The 21,689-nt window shown below is 45.3% G+C and overlaps 5 protein-coding genes across 5 annotated transcripts; 2 read left to right on the forward strand and 3 right to left on the reverse strand.

Annotated features, from left to right (window-relative positions):
* Positions 1-934: 934 nt before the first annotated feature.
* Positions 935-2,984, reverse strand: GL218_07056 (Nuclear control of ATPase protein 2; the record flags this gene model as incomplete). Its single annotated transcript, XM_033583800.1, has 2 exons — positions 935-2,903; positions 2,968-2,984. The coding sequence occupies 2 exons, from the start codon at positions 2,982-2,984 to the stop codon at positions 935-937; spliced, it is 1,986 nt and encodes a 661-aa protein (XP_033432866.1).
* A 1,252-nt stretch (positions 2,985-4,236) lies between these two features.
* On the forward strand, positions 4,237-5,289 carry GL218_07057 (Methylsterol monooxygenase; the record flags this gene model as incomplete). Its single annotated transcript, XM_033583801.1, has 3 exons — positions 4,237-4,247; positions 4,319-4,427; positions 4,492-5,289. The coding sequence occupies 3 exons, from the start codon at positions 4,237-4,239 to the stop codon at positions 5,287-5,289; spliced, it is 918 nt and encodes a 305-aa protein (XP_033433288.1).
* Positions 5,290-5,844: 555 nt separating this feature from the next.
* On the reverse strand, positions 5,845-7,271 carry GL218_07058 (Pterin-4-alpha-carbinolamine dehydratase; the record flags this gene model as incomplete). The annotated part of the gene is made up of 3 exons (XM_033583802.1): positions 5,845-6,045; positions 6,330-6,392; positions 7,089-7,271. The coding sequence occupies 3 exons, from the start codon at positions 7,269-7,271 to the stop codon at positions 5,845-5,847; spliced, it is 447 nt and encodes a 148-aa protein (XP_033432871.1).
* A 7,851-nt stretch (positions 7,272-15,122) lies between these two features.
* GL218_07059 (putative transcription factor kapC) lies at positions 15,123-16,807 on the forward strand (the record flags this gene model as incomplete). Its single annotated transcript, XM_033583803.1, has 3 exons — positions 15,123-15,135; positions 15,750-16,159; positions 16,346-16,807. 3 exons carry the CDS (start codon positions 15,123-15,125, stop codon positions 16,805-16,807), a joined length of 885 nt encoding a protein of 294 aa, XP_033433291.1.
* Positions 16,808-19,075: 2,268 nt separating this feature from the next.
* Positions 19,076-21,627, reverse strand: GL218_07060 (Actin-like protein arp5; the record flags this gene model as incomplete). The annotated part of the gene is made up of 4 exons (XM_033583804.1): positions 19,076-19,162; positions 19,285-21,014; positions 21,067-21,387; positions 21,447-21,627. The coding sequence occupies 4 exons, from the start codon at positions 21,625-21,627 to the stop codon at positions 19,076-19,078; spliced, it is 2,319 nt and encodes a 772-aa protein (XP_033433140.1).
* Between the last annotated feature and the right edge of the window lie 62 nt (positions 21,628-21,689).

Genomic DNA, 21,689 nt, shown 5'->3' on the forward strand with positions numbered 1-21,689 from the left:
GCGTTTAATGGAGTTTAATGGGAATGATAATGATAGTGGCACATGTATGTACTCTTGGCATAGGAGTAGAAAAAACTATCTAACTCGGTTTGTACTAGCATACAGGAGTATGGGTGCACAAGGCTTATGGTTTCGGAAAGATAGAGCCCTTCAATTGAATATTGAAGGTTTTAAGATGGATAAAAACAACATTGAGTTTGAAAAAGGGTACCTATACCTGTCTACCAAATATACATACATGTACCTATGTATATATTTACTACCTAATGCATCTACTCAGATGGCAACTACGTGTAATCAACGAACCTAAGCAACGGTGTGCATTTTTACAACCTAACAACTTAATCGAGTCGTTAGCCCAAACGAGGCAGCCTCAACCCTTCCCAGGTCGGGCAGGTGATTTACTATAGGTACCTCCTACCTTAAGTACCTTAGGTAGGTACATAATAAACACCTAAATCGCATTAATCAAAGCAGAGCTATCACGCCTTAAGCGGTTAGTTTTTAGTGTATGAATACCTATAACCCCTGAGTACTTACTGTAGGTACTTCCATAAGGAGCTCAATGATAGGAAATACGTGGCTGCCTTTTGCCGGCGTACCTGGCTTATGTCAAAATGGTGGGCACGAATTAGGTACCAAGGGAACGGTCCAGATTACTATGCATATTATGCATCTATTCAATATAGAGCTACTTGAAGTCGTTGAAACACATTATCAGGTAGAAAAGGGGCTTATCAGCATGTCTCATATTTACATATGTTGTACTTCTTTTTTCAACCGAATCCCATAATAATATTTAAACATCTCAGCTGTTTATTTGATACAACTATAGACAATTGTTATACTACTCCGGAGTTTATAAGACATAATACCCCTAGTCCGTCATATGCATTCGCTAAAATGTTCCAATAGCGACTTTGGATTCGTGCAATTATTTCAACCACTTAGAATATGCCCAACGTATTCTATCCAAAGCTCGCAGCTGTGATTGGATGCCCTTGAGATTAGCAAGGTCATCTAGGTCTTCCAAGAAATCTTTCTCAATGTCGGCTGGGAGGAGGTTATGTGCAAGTTGTCGAAGGACGTGAACCTCACATACGAGGAGACCGTGATCCTTGTAGGATATGAGGTTGTTGGGCGACGGCGTGGCTTCGGATAAGATGCGGTCAATATTGCGTAGAACTCGGACGCATTTGCCGGCTCTCCGGTGCTCTCGGAAGCCTTTTCTGCCTCCGAATACACCACGGAGGTATTGCATCACTCCAATGGACACGAGAATACCAGGTGTTAGACCTACGAAGCCAAAGACAAGTTCCTGGCTTTTCAGAAGGGCATCAATGCCGCTCATGGCGACTTCGATGTCAACCTTTGTCTTTTGAACCTGAATGAGCAACGTTCGGACCAAGTCACCTCGCACGGTGCCCATAAAGGGGCTGCGTAGGTCTTTTTCGTACGCGCGAAGAATCGGTGTCACATCTCCCTCCCGGACCTTGGCTCTGATTTCGGCAACCTGTGACTCTGATATTGACGAGGCGCCGGTTGCGATATTCGGCTTATCGAGAGCAAATTCGACAACCATACGCTCTAAGCTTTCCCTGTCCGCCTTCAGACTATCCCGACTCATGATAGCAATCTCGCTATTGTCGTCGTGGCGGATAGTGCCAACAACCTTTCGAACAGGGTCGATAACCCAGTTGAACCAGAAGTCACGAACAGTCACACCAAAGTCACTGACCCACTGCAGAATCTCCTGCTTTCTATTGACCAAGATGCGGAGAATCGTGGACGAAGAGAGAAGAAGCACAGTGGCAGGAAGCCAGTATCTCACAAATCTTGACGGTCGTCCATTCTCTGTTAGTAGTTTTTCCGCTTCTCCAAGGTGTTGCGGTAATTGAGCTGTCAGTAAGTCCTGAAGCCTTTTAGCCACTACGGCCGGGCGATGTGTTTCGTCTTCATCAGCCAGGATTGACAGCTCAGGATCCTCTTCAACGCCAGCAAAGACTCTATCTTCAAAATCGGCAACTCTGACATCCAATGTTAGGACGTCCTTGAGGACCATGTCCATTAGAGCAACACTTCGCTCCACGACGCCTTTCCATTCTTGATTGGCTGAGAGTATCATATCACTCTTACCATCATCACTTCCGTTGCCGTTGAAGACGAGACCTTCGTCGATTAAAACACCCAGGCCACTCGAAGTCATTTCTCTGAGCCTTTTCAGCTTAGCTTGCTTCTTACGGGCCTCAGATCGACAAAAAGCAACGGGAGATAATATCTTCCTCTGCACATTGGCGAGCGACCTTTCGTGTATGGTCTCCCGCACGATATTGTAGAATTTGCTCCATCGTTGAGCTGCTCCAGCCTGGATCGACTCTACATTAGATTCACTCACCAAACCAGCCACTGATGTGCCACCGCTAGTGTACTGTTGAAATCTAGTCTTGCTGTCTTTGTAGATTTCCCTGGTCCAAGCCCAGACTCGTATAGGGGAAGTTTGCACCAGGTATATACTGCTATTCGTCGGAGACGACAGCACATCATCCCAGTACCAGATATGGTCACTCAGGGGAATGATCTGATCTAACAGCGTATCCAAAATGATACCGTATGTTTGCACAGTTGCCTTGCTAACCAATCTCCACTCGAGCTCAGCCTCGTACTGATTTGCCGATATCTCCTCAGTATGGTCCGATAGTAACTCCGACTGAGATAGGAGAGACTGGATATACCGTGCGGGGGGTGCACTTTGCGATCCCGAGGTTGCCGATAGGGCTTTGATGATCCTCAATAGTTCTTTCGCACGAGGACTATCCAAGTCTATCGAGGCTTGGGTGGCGTCATAGCTCGTCAAGTGGCTAAAAGGGATGCGGTCTAGTTGCGCGTCCAACCTCCGTACTTGACTGAACAAGGTCTGAGCCACATTATCATCACTGGTAATGGAAAGATATTCTTTGTAAAACTTACTCAGCCACTAGGGACATTTTCTTTTCTTTTTTTTTTGTTGGAATTTAAACCACACGTGCAAATCTTCTGTAAAAAAAAGGAGAGATTATATGGGTCGATGCTCGGATGTACGGCCGGACATAATCGACTTTGTCTAATTCTTCATATCATGACGGGGTCTTGTTGAACCCTTGTAAACTGTGGTCTATCTAGGCAATCGAAAAGGAAGCTCTCCGCGATGCTGACCGGGAAGTTGCCGGGACCTTGGATGCGAGTTAGGCTGACGGGCCAATTAGGAAAATCCAAATACAACCTTCCTTCAACCTTACCTGTATGTATGTATGTATACCTGTAACCGTATGGATCTTGGGAAACGGCTACAATGAAACGATTTGAGGTTGCGGTGTGCCGGATGCGTATTTTGTTTCCCACAAGTCGAACGTTGGTCAGTCGATGTTTACTGCTGAGTTGTGCCTGTTTGATGAGGTCATAGGTAATAGCGTAGGGAAAAAAAAAATTTACATGTACAATTCAAAATTCAAGCTTCTCAGCGTTGACTGCTTTAAACTTAATAGGGTAAGGTACATGGGTAAGCACAGAGCAATATCTCTCTTTTTGGTAATTGGCGGTTGGGTTAGGGTAAGAGCGAAAAGTGAGCAGATCGGATAGGGACAGCTCCGAGTCAGGTGATTTGGCTGGGCTGCCGGAGGCCCGCCGTGGATTATCCGATAAAGTTATCTGATCAACTAACTAACATAAGTACTTAGGTACATGTACCTAAACTGAAAGGGACCCTAAATTTTTGGAGTATTAATGTAGATTTTTAGTGACACTAAGCCACTAAACAGCTTGGAATACGAATACGATAGCCACATCTACTCCAAGTATGTACACTAGCAGTTCAATGCGCATTAGAGTTATGTTTCCCCTGATGCAGCTTCTCCACATTTTGATGCGTGAGCCGGGACGGGAAGAGCAAATTCTAAGTGGTCTTATGGTGGCAGCATTTTGAATGATTGGTCGTACGTCTGCTAATTAACTAGGATCTCCTAAATTTCAAAAATCTCCAATCTCTCCTTATCGCCTCCTACCGCCTTTATTTTCTAAAGTTACAACAAATAGTAGCCATCTTCTCGCCTTTTTTTTTTCTTTTCCTTCCACTTCACATTCTCCAGTGTCGGCACAGCTCCTCAGCATTCCTACCTTAGCATTCGGGTCTTTCTTTCACTCATAGGAAGGTTTGTTCCATCGTTGTTGGTTTACCTAGATTCCCTTTTTCGCCACGCCATCATGGCCACGATGTAAGTTCGCTTTACCCCTTAACTTCGATCGCGTTCTTGCAATTGTAATTGGGAACTAACGCGCTTCGCAGAAATGCCACTGTCGCTGGCGTCTTTAGCCATCCCGATACGTATCTAAACGTGTTCGAGGAAGTCACGAAATATAATGTTCACCTCAACGTGGTAGAGCGCGCTTGGGCGGTTAGTTTACCTCTAAATTCCAGACCGTCCCAGGTACGAACAAGCAACTGACTCAGTAACCTAGGCCTGGTATCTATGGATGCAGAACGACACATTAGCGACGGGTATCATGAGTTTCCTCATGCACGAGATCATCTACTTCGGCCGGTGTATACCCTATATGGTTCTCGACCGTATCCCTTTTTTCAACCGCTACAAGATCCAAAACCAAAAGATCCCGACGTGGAAAGAGCAGTGGGAATGCGCCGCGCTCGTCCTTCTCAGTCACGTTACCGTCGAATTACCTCAGATCTGGCTTTTCCACCCTATCGCTACCTACTTCGGTATGGACTACGGTGTTCCCTTCCCTAAGCTCTCGACAATGGCCCTACAAATCGCCGTCTTCTTTGTTGTTGAAGATGCATGGCATTACTGGTTTCACCGAGCACTGCACTACGGCCCCCTGTACAAGATGATTCACAAGCTTCACCACACTTACTCCGCCCCCTTCGGTCTAGCTGCTGAATACGCCTCGCCGATCGAAACTATGCTCCTCGCTCTAGGAACAGTCGGAAGTCCCATTGTCTGGGTTTCTCTAACCGGAGAGCTTCACCTATTCACCATGTACATGTGGATTGTCGGCCGTCTATTCCAGGCCATCGACTCTCACAGTGGATACGATTTCCCCTGGAGCTTGAGGCATTTCCTGCCCTTCTGGGCCGGTGCCTTCCACCACGACGTCCACCACGAGAAGTTCATTGGAAACTACTCCTCCAGCTTCACATGGTGGGACTGGATGCTTGATACCGAGTCCGGTCCCGAGGCTGCCAGGCGCCGCCGCGAGAGGAAGCTCAAGTCTATCAAGGCCAAGAAGGCCGAGTAAAGGGGCTCCATAGCCTCACAACATTAGGATATGCACTGGGACGGCGGGTAGGTCAGCTAGTAGCATTCCGCCGATTCCTGATGCCTGCTCCTGGCCATCAAGATTGATTGTTGGCCATTGGGAGGATATATTGCCCGATTCCACAAGACGCGGCACCTAAGGGAACGATACTTTACGATTTTCGACAATCGTTAATTCTATAGACATGGGGCTGGCCAACTTAATACAACTTTGTAATTGTGACGAAGAGAAGAGACACTACTATCATAGATTAATAATAACCTAAACGTCCTTCATTGGAACGTTCGAAACTTATCAAGACATTCCAGCCTTCGGGCCATAACGGTGAAATTGTGCTTGTATCTGTTCGTAAATTTTCTTGCTGCACATGTGACTGCTTATAGTGAGCGGCCTGGTCGTATTTAATACTATCTGACTCCTTGACTTAGATCAGCCAACCTAGGGTCAGTCATGGTCATACAGATAAAAGGTCTCAAGGACGTCTATTTTCCGTTGTGGTCTGATGTCTTAGAGCTTCATAATCTGTTTTGTTCTTCATTTCTTAGGAGTACAGCAATCACCCGCGTTGGTGACCGCACGGTCAGCCACCCGTTTTAGCTCGCAGCTATCAGTCTCCTCGATAATCTCACCAAAGTCACTAGCGAGGCCGTCGCAAATCGCAGCCAGCTCGACATCCTTGGCGGAGAGGCCCTTCGGATTATGCGTTGTCCACCGGATATACGTCGTATTATAGACCTGTGTGATAATAACAATCACATGAGTCAGCCGTTGTATTCCACAAGTCAGCAAATGGACAGCTCATGTGTTCCATCTGGTAATAAAAAAAGATAACATAAGTCTGTTACGGTCAAGCTCTCCACCTTTTCCAAAGACGACGGCGGAGATTTGTAGTCGAAGCTGACGAGCTTTGGTTTAAGAGTTTACGTTGGTTCCAACACGGGCGGGCACGTGTGTAGGGCCCATTCTTTATATGATAAACGAAGGGACGAATGAAAGGGGTACAGTAGGGGGCACCTTACGTTAGACCATTCCGGGTGATGGTTTTTGAGCTTGCACTGCAGTGATACTGCAGTCATAAAGTCCTAACGGAACCAATACCATTAGTCGAGTCCACACTATCATTTGTAGCTGGGGCTTGTTTAGAGGTTTGACGATGCGGTCGTGAAGATCATATAGGCTTTTGAATGTCAGGTCAGATCTTCCCGGGATCGACTATCCCGAGGACCGGGTGGCACCATTTCATCCAGCACTCGGCTATATAAAAGCCAGTCGAGGGCCGAGACTGGCGAATAAAGTCCCGTGTGGAGTCAGCAGGAGACTTTATTGCTCTCTCGTGACTAGCCATACGCTGCGTGGTTGGCCACGGCGCTTCTTTTCCCGTGTTCAGTATTGAAAATTATATACTGATGAGGTGCAACTCCCGCCGGGAACCCTGAAGTTACGATATCCCGATGTTTACGCCCCCCGAGGTCGACCGATCATGCTAGCAGCACCCAAAGGTAAACCTATCTGGGGAATAATTCGGGAAGCCATGTTACCCAGCTAGTCAGTCATTCAGGCTCAGCCCACCGGCAATTGTCGATGTTCCCCAGACTCTCATACACGGGTGCAGGTAAGGGATATGATGCAAGAGCGGCTCTGTCCCAATGAGGGGAACTTTCGGGAACGATTGCGGCCGAATAAAGCAAATGCCGTGACCAGAGGTAGACGAGAAGGGAAACCAATGGTACGACGAAGGAGACGCGGGAAATGGGTATAGTATGGTATGGCTGACTCACCCATGTCTTCGCAAACGTCTTGAACTTGAAGCTCCTTTCCAGACCCTCGCCGCTAGCGATCAGTACCCACCGACCGCCATGCTCTGCTGATGCCAGCAAAGTCTCTAGCGTCCGTGTTAGAGCCGGCTCGTCAACGCCAGCCGAGAACTGGGGAGCAGCTTGGGAATTCGCGGGGTTTGCCATGACCGCTGCTGAAGTAGTAAAAGTTCGGCGACCTTGACCCTGATACTGATCCTGATACAGGAGTGAACACCGGCGAGAGGTTGCAACCGCCTGTGCGCCTCGGCGTGTCGCTCCGACGGGTCTGCTCGTAACTTGTGGTGCCTTAGCGGCAGTCTTCGCGTAGTAAAGCAAAGGGCGCGTGTACCGGTTATACATTAGGCGCGGCACAGACTATTATTAGATGGCAGAATATGAGATGGTTTATGGTGGTGTAACGTGTAGAGTCTCGTCATATATGCCACCTATAAGAGCTCTAGGATGCACACGGAAGCAGATTGCGAACTACCCTGGTATAGTCTTGGCTAAGTTTTGAAAAATTATGAATGGTTTAACGTAGCAAATTGCTACAAAATATTTCCAACGTTTTATTTTTTAACGTTCATATGTTCATATGTTGTAAGTTGAAGATTGAGTCGTCCTAAGTAAATTTTTAAGTGGCCTAAGCTTTGTGATTACCTTTTAGGTATGTATATCCATGTACCTATTGAACATACCTTCCCAGCTATGTACGTATAGGTAATATAGAATACAGGTACGGGCAGCTACCTCATATTGAGCTACTTCATGGAAGTAACAACCATTGTTAGAGTTTACTACCTCATGTTAAAATCTTAGGTTAAGCACAATTTATTTTTATTGTCTTTCACAAAACTTGCAATAGTATACAACGTAACCCCTTTTCAGTCCCGAGACATTCGGCGATTAAGACTACAAAGTTGCCGAAAACCGGGTACATCCATTATAAGGGCACGGTCGCTTTATCATACCCCTTTAGGGCTAACCTTCTCCTTTTCTAAATCTGTGTCCGTGTCCCGACCCCCGTTATCGTCGATTGCTGTGTTGTCAGCAGAGACGGCGGTGACAAGTTTTCATCTTACCAAATTACGTACAGCAGTTTTTAACGGAGGCAAGGTCTCTCTCCACTCGTTAATTTCCGGTATGTCGCGGACCGGACCACCTAAGTTTCCCACGTGGAAATCTCCTTTCTCATCCCGCTGTAAGCCTAATATTACCGATGAGAAAATGGGAAGACAACTACACCGCCGCTGGGGCTACGCTACATCTGCTTACTCCCGGTCGTAATTTTGCACCTGTAACCAACAGCGTCCAAATTATTAAATGAATGGGTTGGGTGACTTTCCTATATGTTTATTATCGGATGCGATCCTGTTTCGCTTTCGCTCCTTTATTACTAACGCCCTTGAGGCTCAGCATGAGGATTACCTACCATCTTTAACCCACAGGTTCCTACATACTATGTATAATCAGGTAGACATGTAAAACCTGGGTTATTAAGATTCCAAATCGCTTTCGCGTTCGTTAAACTCCGAGGATTATGCACCCCAGTGCAGGAGATCCGGAGTTTCAAATAACCAGGGTGTATTCCTGGCACGCGATTCCCTAATAAGCAGTCTTCTTACACTTGGAGCTATATTGGCTCAAATTGGAAACTCATTTATGCTTCCTAGTCTTAAGCCATGGGTGAACGGCGCAGGAATTTGTACTCAAGCCCCGTGATCGACCGAACTCTGGTTTAGTTTTGCAATGACGCTCTGTTACGCCTGAGGTCAGCTGCCCAGCTTGTTAGCTACGTAGTTTGTTGATATAACTAGGCTATAGTCTTACTAAACAGGATTTGATGGACTTATGCTAGCTGAGGCAAAAAAAGCAATCCTCGTTTACTCGCAGACTCGGTGCCTTTCATTGGCGGTTGTCTTAGTCGGGCACACTATCGCCCAAGTTCCTCCATGATGTTACCTACGAGCCTTTTTTGGGGGGCGGTCAGCACCTTCTGAGTTATCCTTTGCTGACCATCAATATACTGAGCCTGTCTAGGAAGCGTTGAAGAATTTCCTACAGGTCATCATGTGTAGAATATTAAATATTAACCAACCAACCAAGGAAAAAATAGTTTATTAACTCTAGTTACTTGAGTTTAAGTTAAAACAGCTAAAAGAATATATATGTTAACGAAAAGACATAAAGACAAAGACCGCTACGTAACCTTGCCTAAGTAACTTGTTGATAAACATTTACAATACATTTAATCTTATTCCGCCGTAGGCCATAGGAGCTAATGAAGTCGAAACTTCTAGCTGAGTAGACGGTGGTTGGGGTTATTTCCACAAGCGTTATACTCGCTAGAAAATACCTGAGATCCTACCGCGCAATATTATAAAAAAAAAGAGTTGGGTTTAGTATAGATCTCGAAGCCAGTTCCATAATATCTTGGGTTTCTTCGATCCTATTGTTTAACTTTTAGGTGTGCTCATAATAGGGCCGGTTTGTACTTCCAGACCTGTAAAGGGCACTGCTATGTCAAGGAGGGAGAGCCGTATAACCTATTACAAGAGGTAGTCCCGAAATTTACATAACTAGTACACAGTAGATTATCCTATAGCGATCGATATCGAACTATAGCCTTAGCACGGGCGTCGGTAGATCATACACAGATATGTATGTATAATATGCAATGTCAGCACCAACGCGTTCACGCCACTTTGAGACCCCTTCGTTCCGCATTCCTAATTAGGTTCTATTGCAGACCAACAAATCGGCGCTGCTGGCCTACAAAGGTCTAAGATGACTTGTTCAGGATTTATTAGTCATTGGTGCAACTGGCTCACAGATGCACGACGTATATGAGCGAGTAACTATAATCATACCTTTATCTCCGACAGGGTTACGATCTCTTAGGTATGTAATAAGACAGCGGGACGAGCTGAAAGATGCAAGCTCCTAATCATGTACCATTTACTCTCAACGACAAGGATCAATATTAAGTAACTCTATCGGAATTTCCGGGAATAGTAAAGTCTAAGATCTTCGGGTCGACTGTTTTTATAGAGTATAACTTTTGAGCTAATATTTGTCGATTTGTCGATGAGACCTCAACGACCTAGTCGGCAAATTACTATTGTTGATTTATCTCCAGTATTCCGGCCCGAGAACATACGTTTCCACATTAAGATGTAACATATGTATTCGTTGCTATCCGTATAAAACGTAGAGGTTACTAATCTTATGTTGGTCGGAATGACCGGTTTTGATCTTGTCCAACAGTGTAGGTTTGAATGATGCTGGCATGACGTGAGTGGTAAAGTGCTGAAACCGACCTACAGCCTCTACATAGTTTATCTTATCTCCTAAAATATGAACCAGACATTGGTACATAATCCACTTATATTAACGAATGAAACACTGAAAAAGACTCAATGCATACTCTCTTGGGAATGGTGTAAAATGTTCAGCTAATCAGATCTAGGTGGAGTTATGTACCTATGTCTACATTAGTACTTTTTCATTTTAGGAGATAAGCCGCCTGTAGTATATAGTTGATACTGGGCACTGGGCATGCATTCAAATTATGAGGACGGTCTGCTATATAATATGATAGGATAACCGCTGGCTGATATTAACAGGAATAAGGTAACATAAGGATCCTAGCCATTAAGTTGCATCTCCAACTTCAAAACCGTGAGCGGTGTTGCGGCGCTGGGGTATGAGGTGTAATTCAACAAAGCAATTTCAGGCATCAATACGACTGGCTGCTTACACGTTGCTAACCTTCTAGTTAAAGGCGCAGTAAACTCAAGATCATACCCCAAAAGGATCATACGGCGGATGCAAGCCAGAAGACTTTGCCATAGGCGAAGGAAGCCATTGCAGATGCTAATACGCGAGAACGAAATTCCTAAGATATTGTTTTTTAACTGAGGGTATAGAGATGATAATTAGTTCATGGGTATGGGTCAGGATAGTCTCGTAAATCCTTTTCGATTCTCCATTATCCTTCTCCTTTAGTTATCATGAACAACCGACCTACGGATTGTCAAAAGCCGAGTGATTATCAGGCCATTGCATTATGTTGATAACACAAGTAAAACAGGCAAAAACGTATGCCGTAAGTTCGATACAGCATTCTCGGGATCAAGCGGAGGATGGGATCGACCAGGATTACTAAAGCAATTATACAATATGTAAATTCGGCTTTTTACTTTACCTTGGGGTAAACTTGGGGCTCGTCTAAGTTGTTGAAACCCTTATGTTTCTGTTGGCGGCAAACAGAGTAAGCCGTAAACGACGCGTAATTAAAATCAGATGTGAACCTAACAGAGCAAAGGACGGACGGGAGAAGGGCTTGTTGCCGATGACCGCCGCGGAACGCCAAGACTAACAGGGAGGTGTGGAATATATTGGCCGGCGTATCAATCTCGATTTTTCCTAAGACGGTTGGATTGGACGATGTCATGTTAAAACCAAAAAAAAAAAAAAAAGATACTTACCTTAAATTTTGAATATTTACCTGTGGATCTACTAAGTAGGTTAGGTATATGACTAAAGGTATTATTCCCATTTATATATCAAGGTAGAAGTAAGTCATATACACCTTATCTGCATCTGTACTTAGATACCTTATACCTTAATATGAGGCTCTAAACTTTATGTTGAACCTATCGGCAGATTCGAATTACATACATGAGTACAGTAAGATTGTACTATTAGTTATGCGATTACCTAACTGTATCATTATACACGTGATAATATTACTAATATGAACGATTAACATTGATAGGCAGTTAAATTCCAATTATTCTTTAAGCCTTAAGCCGGCTTCCCAAACTTCGGACCTACTCCATTTGATGTTGCTGTTTCGATACGGTATGGGTTAACTAGATCTCGTTACGGAAAGTTCATTTTAGTACTTAGACCAACGAGGTTCCATCGTGTCATCATCCAATCAACTTAGTATCGCATAGAACCATGTTCATACATACATACATAGTGGACATACATTACATATGTACATCGTACATCGTACATCTCGATACTATATACATGTAATGTAGGTCGATAACTGGGCTGCTCAAAAACCAAGCAGGGAAGTATGTTAGTAATGAAACCGTGCCTTCGGAGGACAACCTCTTTTAGCCTGTTGTATTACGTAAGTCCGCGGTTGGAACCCGCGCATTGATTCGAGTTGAATGTTATTAATGAAAAGTTGATGAAACTTTTTTACGACATGCATTTTAGCGGCCGTCATTTATCCAAGGTTCTTTTGTCATACTGTGACACCTTACGTAATGTAATAAATAGTACAAACATGAAAAAAAAAAAGGGTTGAAGATGCGAAGCTTTATTTTCTTCATCAGACCTGCAAGCAAGAACAAGGTGTGCTTCTCTTAAAACCCGTACCATACATATTTATTTATAGTACCCGGGGCGTGTATCTAATAATTGGAGAACCATATAGCCGAAGGAGTTCTAAAACCCGATGCTGAGCCTACAAAGTATGCAAAGTCAAGAAAGAGAAGGCGTAAAAAAAAGTCCGATCTTTATTACTAGTCTCTTCGTCACCCAACCCAACCACATACTATAATACCTTACTGAATGTTATTATGCCTGAGTATCGTAAGATGTGTAGACCGTCTCTATACCAACACACGACTTAATAAGTGCTTACATCTCGTATGAGCAACATAAGGACCTCCTTAAATATGTACTTTCAAAATACGCTTTGATATACATACAGATATTCGTACTAAGCAAAGTATGTACGTATATATGTACGGGCGTAAAATATGGGTTGGGAGGAGTTGCCTAGAAGGGAAGGGGGCATTTCATAAGTAAGGTAGTGCTGTACGACGGCAGATGAAAGGAAGAGGAAGCGGGTACACAAACAGGCAAGACTAACGAACACATACATACAAGTGCAGTTATAGCAACGATTGGCTTTAGCTAAAGGAAGCACCTCGGCCGATGGTGCGGATTCCGATTTTCTGAATTCTGCATTAGGTAAACTAAAATCGTCGATACATATGAAAATACGTATGAATAAGATATAATACAGGTATGTAACATGTACATTATGTACGTAAGTATGTATGTGTAACCACTACTAGATGTTAGGCGCATTATGTATCTTAGGTACATATAGATGTACTTAACTTGACTTGACGTAGTGCCCTTAGGCAATTCTTTCTACCTGGGATCGCTATTATCCTGTTTTGGGTATCAATTTGCAACTTCCTCGTTCGTTGTGGTTTATTGTTATTGTTATTATTATTATTATTAGTCAGGTTACACGAGTGACAAACTAACATTGATTACAAAGAGAGAACATCAACCATTCAGGTACCTCCATTTCATCGTAGGTACCCTCCAACACGCAGCAAATTCTTCCGCCGGCAGTTCGCTACCTATGCCTTGTCTACCTATTACACGCAAGCATTCTAAGATAATTGAGTTTTTTTTTTTTAATTCTCGATGTTCATATTCTTCTTTTTCGTGCTACGGATATACTCGGTCGACTATTAAGTCTATCATCCCCACAGCCCTACAATTCTAATTTCCATTTGTCCACTTGGGGTTACGCTTGGCTGCGTTGGTGGTAGCCACCATTAGGTACCTACCTGAAGTACACTACACACTAGTTTTAGTAGTTACGTATCGGTTGCACATTTAAGGCGAACACAAGCTGCACAAGCTGCAGAGTGCTGACAAACCAACCTCACCTTAAACACAAGTCTATGATCAACCCTCGTCAGGTCTTATCCCCCTCGGACATTTCGGCCGTCCACATACTGTAGGCAATTGAACCGCCAACAGGCAGCTTAATAACTTTTAATACCCCACCTATATTGCCTGTTTACTTATTTTTCTTTGTTGGCGGCGTATCCATTTTTTGACTTCTGGACACTGTGCATGGTACTCATTCAGTTATCCAAGCATCTTCGCACAAGCCACGGTCCCGAAGCCAAAAAAAAAAAAAAACTAACTACTTTGCGACTTGTTCCTAAACTTTCCTCGAGGTATTTTGTTTCTGCATATTTCTCTTACCTTAGTATACACTACGCGTTCGTCATCCGGGACAAGATTTACCTATGCCTAAAAACCCAACCACGCTGTTACCTAATCTATTTTAACGGCGCTGAATAATCCATTACGATAGAATCAGAACCAGTCACGTGGAATCGCGGGTATCATTGGGTCCCTAACTCCGTTGAGGTCACCTTGAATTCTGCCGAGGCCAGATTGGACAGGCTATACGATTAGGAAACCCGGGGGCTCTCTCGCATTGGCTTATTGTCCCTGTTACTCATCCGAATCTCGCCTGGAATACTCTTTCGAAATATCGAAGTTTTCTTGTTGATTGACATTGACTACTACCTTGAGTAATCAAGTCACGGTTAACTACTCCGTCAGGCGCATCCAATCTATCTTTCAATCTACCAATCTACGAAACATTGACCCTACCGCGGATCACAAGGTTCCAAGGTTCCAAAGTTCCAAAGTTCCAAGGTACTGCTGCAGGATTGCAGTATTGATATACCTACCGCAACAACTCAACGACAACATCACTACCTTACCTTACGTATTCATCCTGTATGTGTTGAGGAGTACTATACAATTACCTACTAGTACGCTACGGCTGCCGCAACCAACTGTATAGTCGTTTGCCAAATCAGCAACTAAACACAACGGCTTCTCGCGCTATTTTCACTCCAAGCTACATCGTTCCCTTTTACTTTGGTGTGCGATAAAAAAGAAATATCTCCTAGGGACAAGACAATAGTATCTATCCCGGTGTCCAAATTGACTTTCCACCCCTGCAACAACAAACGCCGTCCTTACTCCGAGCGGAGCCCGTCGCGCGCTCCTCTCTTTAATAGTGCGTTTTGGACGGAAACGGTTCCGTCCCTAGGTATAGACCAGTGTGTTTCCGCGTATTTCGTTATTACAGATACGGTCGCACCAAGTTCGTCACGACACAAGTATCGCGTTATCTTGATGCTGACTCAGATACTCAAAATGCAGAATCACGGTAAGTAGCCGCTCCTTCTTTAGCTCTTTAGCTCTTAGCTCTTAGCTCCTTTTTTTTGCCCGGTGCTGCACTAGAAGCATTTCCAACCATCATCGAAAGGAAAAAAAAAAAAAAAAAAAAAAAAGAATAATAATAATAATAAACACCCCCACCCCCCCGTACTTCTATGTTCACCCCTCCCCACCGTGACGCCGCATTACTGCGCAGTTACACACCCCCCCTCGACCACCCCCAGCTATGCCCTTACCGTCTAAGTCGCTTGAGGTCACCTTTTACTGCGAATATGTAATCAGACATACCTCATATGCTGGCGCCAGGAGTTTTCTGCTACTGTTACTGCTACTTTTGACGGCTTCGGGGTCGCGTTGCAAGGCCAATTTGGGATCCATCCACTTGCTTTTCCGGTCCCCATATCCCTTCATTACGAAATACCCGCCTACATCCTGGACAAACTTTCCTACATACATATTCGGTCTGTAGTCCGCCTCACTTGCTCCGTGGCTCTACCTCTGATACCTTTTATGTCTCTTTTCCCCATTTTTGGATATATACCCCAGACCTCTACCGGTATTTACATATTGACAACTGACATAATCTTTTTGCTTTTTTTATAGAGGAATCTGAAGTGCGCGCAAAGATCGATCCGGGAGCGAGTTATTTGAATCACTCACCACCTACGTCGGCGCCGTCTCCATTAGCTTCTGTCGCTGCAGCTCACTCTGCTCTTAAGCCTATACGCCCTTTACCTCAGGCGCATGGATACGGCGGTTCCAGTTTAGAGACGCAGTCGCATATTCACCCTCAACTTAGAACGTCTTCTGCAGGTGTTCCGGCATCTGATATGATGCAGAGAGGAGTTTCACCTCCGTCGGACGAAGGCGCACCTATTTCTGCGTCTCCCGTGGCCAACATGGCTGCTCAAGGACTCCTAGGGCATGATCCTGATGATTCAGTGACGGACGGGCGAAAGGCGAAGCGGGAATTGTCGCAATCGAAAAGAGCCGCCCAGAACAGAGCTGCTCAGGTGAGTGGGGCGCTTCCCTTGTTTTGTCATGGTTTGCGAGCTGGAGCTACCGTAATCAAAAACGGTTTAGAGATCCGAGTATCTTGCATCTTCGGTGTAGATCGCCTCGTGTGTACTAGCTTGGCTGCTCCACCATATCAGGACTCATCCGTGCGCTTAATTACGTAACTAACTTGTTTTCTCTAGCGTGCTTTTAGACAAAGAAAGGAACATTACATCAAGAAGCTCGAGCAGCAAGTGCGCGATTATGGAGAGATGGAGCATAGCTTCAAAGCGATCCAAAACGATAATTATGCTCTTCGAGAGTACGTCATTCAACTACAATCTCGCCTCTTAGATTTGCAGGTCGAATTACCCCAGCCACCACCCAATGTAAATATTGGCCCCCCTGCTACTGCCTCTACTAGTGCTCGCGGTGCGCACGCGACCACGGCTCCTGAGCCCGGTCCTAATAATACCAATGCTGGAACTCTAGCGGACGTTGCGGCAGCAGTAGCTGGCTTAAGAGCTAGAGAGCCTTCGGCGGATGGTCTGTATACGAAACCCGCTTATAAGTCGGAGTCTACCGAGGACTCGCAAACAGCCGAGGAAATCCGCAGGCAGCTCCAACAAGAGGGAGGACCGGCCCCCTCATCCCTGCGAGCCTAGTCATCTCAGGAGAGAGGTTTGGATACCGACCTCGAAGGAGCCCAACATACAGAAGATTTCCATGAGCAGTATATTTATCCCGAACCCAGAAATTCCCAAGGAAATGTGAATATTTCCGAATCCGACGAGAAAGGGGGCGAGCACGTATTTTATGGGGATCAAAACGCGTCGCCATGGGTGGGTGGTGGGTGATTGGGAACTACGGAGCTAAGGGAGGCAAAATAAGAGGTTGCGATCCCCAGCCTCGTTTCTTATTTGTCATATCGTGGCGTTATGGACTCGCATGGTTTCGAAGAATTGGTCGGATCAGGCGTTCGAGAGCATCATACCTTGGTTTGCGATAGCCATACTTGCGACGGTTGTCCGCAATTGATGTTTTATGATGGCTATAGATGGTTATCATCGAATCCCCTGGCTTAGCTTGGGGATACAAAGGGCGAGACGATAGGAAGTCTTGGTCTGAGGGTAGAGTTCGAAGCATCGAACGTGTCTGGCTACAAGAGAAAGGTCCCCCTACTGTTGGAGCAGAAGACCGACGCAACAGCATAAGGTCGAGACTCAAGAAATGTGGACATTAATTACAGAGCATTTGCAGGCGAGGCCTCAGTCAAGTCAAATCACAGCGAATCCAACGAATAGTCTCATCTCCCCTTCCCGATTAATGAGACATGTTCGTTTGGAGGGCTATGATGCGAGCTAGCCTTGTTACTTACTGATGAAATAATAATATTGCCTTCTACTGGTCATTTTGACATATCTTATCATACCTCGTGATGCCTTTTTTGATAGGAATATATTTCCCCCCTTTTCCCTTTTCCCTTTTCTCTTACTTAATTAACTTAAGCGCATTCTTTTTTTTTCTTTTCTTTTGCGCTTCTCGTGTAACTCCAACCCCAACCGCAAACGCAGACGTAGACGCGGACGTAAACGCCTATCTACCTTGTATGTGTGTATGTATGTATCTACTACCTATGTACCTAGGCTAAGTAGCACGAACCAAACTCTGCATGCAGACGGATGGATGGATGGATGGATGGGACTAATCCTGACCGCTTCGCAAAGACAAACCACGCTATGTATTAGTTAAGTTGGATGTTGATGTGTCGTATTTACCTAAGCATCACTTACTTACCTCCGGTCCGAAGCGAACTATAGTACTTGAGATACCTGGGTTAGGTAGGTAGGTAGGTACTTACTTTAAGTACTAATATTTGGGTATCTACCTAGGTAAGCTAGGTATGTATACGAATTGGAATTGGAGAATGGAAGGGCGCGCGATCTAGATGAAGAACTATAGTAGGAGTAGTATGTATAATCGATCGCATAGTACTTCCGAGCACAGGCGCCCATTGCATGTTTTTATTTTTATTTTATTTTTGTTTTCTTTTGGCGTTGCGCCTATGTACCGTACCTACATAAAGTATGCATAGCATATTATTACCCTGCTCCGTCCCGCCCTCTCCATCATCGTCATCGTCATCGTCAGATGTGGGCGTGCTTGCTAACGTAGTATCTGTATGTTGTATCTGTTTGTTGGGTATAGGTGGGAAAGTGGTAAGGGTAGGTAGGTAGGGATAAAGGTAAGAAGGTAAGATACCAAGGTTAGGTTAGGTACCTAAGGTATCCATCCATCCTTATCCGTTCGCGTGGTACAAAGCGTAGGTGCAAGCCCGAAGGAAGAGGGCATATGGTATATGGCATAGAGCCAGATAGCCAATGCTGCGAAGTGCTAGTACCGTAAGTGATTACGGGATCTGCCCATTATCAATCCTCATCCTCTCCGTCTTCCCGGTCCCAGTTGTGACACTCAACTAAGTAGGGATAACTAATTAACCTAGTATCATCGCCTACTATTGAGTCTGATAATATTATACATACATACATTCCTTTCGTTTCATCCAAATACCTACGTATCCCCTGTGATATTGCAGAAAAGGAGGCAAGCGTAGATAAAGTGAGTAAGCATTTCGGTACCACTATAATATACCCACGTGCCACGTTGTGTATTACATGCTCCGAAAGCTAGGTAATAAGGGAATGGAGGGTTACCTCGAGCGCGTCTAGGTCGATTGCAGTAAAGAGCACCGTGCTTGTGTAACGACGGCTAAGCTCTCAAGAGTAAGAGTTACCCATATCGTGCTCCTATATTTATGACGAAGCGGAAACGGGTTAGCGTATGGTATTGTATCAGCTGAACGGGATAATTGTATACACGTTTTCGTAAGGATGATCGCTGATGGGGTGGAATGGGGTGGAATGTAGTGTTGGTTACTTAGATCTACACTCGTGGCTGAGAGCTGTCTGCTGATCGTATTCCTGACTTGTGCTATCGACGTAGAACAGGTAAAAGCAGTTCTGACGACATAGCGTAGATCATTGCTTTGCTACATAGAGCATTGTGTAAAGTATACATATGATAGCAGTCATAGTACAAAGAAGAAAAGTCATGACAAAAAAAGAGGAAAATCAAAACATACCTTTATGTAATCATGCCCCTTCTCCTGATACTCTGCCTTCGTCACTAAAGACGATTTCCAGCTGGGTGTTCCAACCCATTGAGCGGCACCCTTCCAAGCGTCAAGTATTGCGTCGCCGGCGCGACGAATCTTAAGCGGCGAGTTTATGGGGAGCAGCGGAGTTAAACCCTGGCGGAGACGGTCGTCAAAGCCCTCGAAGAGCGTGTTACCACCAGTTAAGAAGATGTCATTTAGGAAGTCATTACGGTTTAGACCTGGTATACCCCCGAGTCGTTGTGTAAGTATATCACCCGCGATCTCGACAAGCCCCGCCTGGTCGATTCCAGCGATGGAGGGTTGGAAGACAACCTCCGGTACTCGTATACGCTCGACATTGAGATGTATCTGATGTATTTCTGCCTGGGAGGAAGGATTAAAGGGTCGCGGCCCACGCATAAACGCATGTAGAAGACTTTTGTTCCAATCGTTCTGCGCTTCCCACGTGTGTTCGTGTGTGAATCCCTCGTCGTAGCGAAGCAGGTCTTCTTCGAGTGTTTTAAGGGTTCCTTCGAGATCCTCTTCACCCTCTTCGTCGTCACTGCCGCCTTCGCCCACCTGAATTTGCCTGTACACGCCCCAGTCGTCATCGTTCGCGCCGAAGTTATCGTCGTCGTTACCGCGTCGGCGTTTCCCTCGAGGATTATCTGAAGCTAGATTTGCAATTGACTTCATACGGATCTGAGAAGCTAAAGATTTGCGGTTTCCTAAGTCAGCCTTTAGGCGATCCCGCTCCTTCATCTTCTGCAACGTGAGATTTCGGGCTACGCGTTTCTCTTCTAGCCACCCTTCTAGATCATTCTCTCGGCGTTCTCTGTCTGCTCGCTCTTCCTCCGCAGCGCGTGCTTTTTCGGCTTCCTTCTCAGCTTTAGCACGCGCCCGTGCTTCGTGATTCGATTTCAGAAGACGCTGGTGTCGTTTCGCCTTCAGGCTAGCTTCGTCAAGCTGGTCGTCGGGTACTTCGAGAAGGCTGAAGTCAGGTGCTTCCTGCTCTTCCTCGGGGTCGCCACCCACATCCTTCGTCCGAGCACGCTTGATCGACTTGTCTAATTCCTTGATAGTGCGTTCAAGTTGCTGCTCATCTTTCATATCCTCTGCATCAAGAAGGCGTTTTGCATCCTTCTTATTTGAATTATTAATCTTCTCCTGTAGCTTCTTGTAATATTCTAGTTCCTGCTCCTTACGCATTAGTTTTTCTAGGCGCATTTTAGCTGCTTGTTCCTGCAACCGTCGCCCGCTCTCTTTCTTTCGCTCAGCTATCCGAGCGAGCTCTTCCTCGCTCTTCTGGACTATCACCTCTTCTGTAAACGGGTACTGGATCACAATATCCCGGTCTTCTAATCCTGTCCAATCCAGGTATGACCGCAGTTCTTCGTCGTATGACTTGGATATATAACAATGATCCCTTATCATATGCTCAGCCTGTGATGCGTTGAGCTTCCCTGGAAATGCCGGGTATTTTAGACGAATGAGTTTGAGTAAGTATTCCGCGGCGTGCCATCCTCCCCAGTTGAGTCGGATTGCCTGAGCTAGCATGGCTTTCGAGTCGAAAACGGGAATGACATGTGTAGAGCTATAAGAGGAAGAGACAACCAATCCCGTCTGTCCCTTATTGTAGCGATATGAAAAGAGGGAATCGATACCCGTGGCTAGTGAAGGGGCTTGGTAACATTCAAATATGATTTCGTTCATAGCTATGTCATGTTAGCCGGTTATAAGCCAGAACAAATTCGGGGGGTAGCATACATTTCCGCGAATATGGCAAGTTTGCGACTGCCTCAGTCATGACAATGGGTAGATCGACAGCTCCATCGGCGCTGTTCATGCCCAGCTTCAGAAAGGTCCAGTCGAGTACGTGTTCTTCTACATCCCAGTTGCTGACGATGCCAGATCCAGATTCAAAAGCGTTTCTGATATGCCCTCGAGCTGTCGTATCGGAGTAACAATCGTAGCCAGCGAACGAATAGGTCTTACCAAGCTTTCTGTCTCTATATTTGGCCATAATAGGTGGAATGCTGAATCTCGGTTTCGACTCGAATGACCATCCAGCTCTAACGGCGGATGAGCCTGTAACCATAAGTCCATATTAGCATATTGATAGCATAAGGGGTATTTTGAAGGCGCACCATTGTCGATGACGATCGCGACACTACCAGGAGGTTTTGCTAAGGCCTCCTCACGGCCATCTGGTTGGGAGGAAGTAGGCTTGTCGAACTTGGTTTCCTTTACATTGTAAATTCGAGGCGGAGGATAAGTCTTCTCCTGTCGCACAGGAAGTGCTGGAAGGTCGGTCGCTGATGGCGCCATCTTATTGGAATACGCAGCTTTGGTATTTATAAAGAGCTGATGTATCGCATGTTAAGGTTATT

The sequence above is a fragment of the Daldinia childiae genome (genome assembly GCF_008694065.1).
Source record: "Daldinia childiae strain JS-1345 chromosome Unknown Scaffold8, whole genome shotgun sequence".
Classification (NCBI taxonomy): domain Eukaryota; kingdom Fungi; phylum Ascomycota; class Sordariomycetes; order Xylariales; family Hypoxylaceae; genus Daldinia; species Daldinia childiae.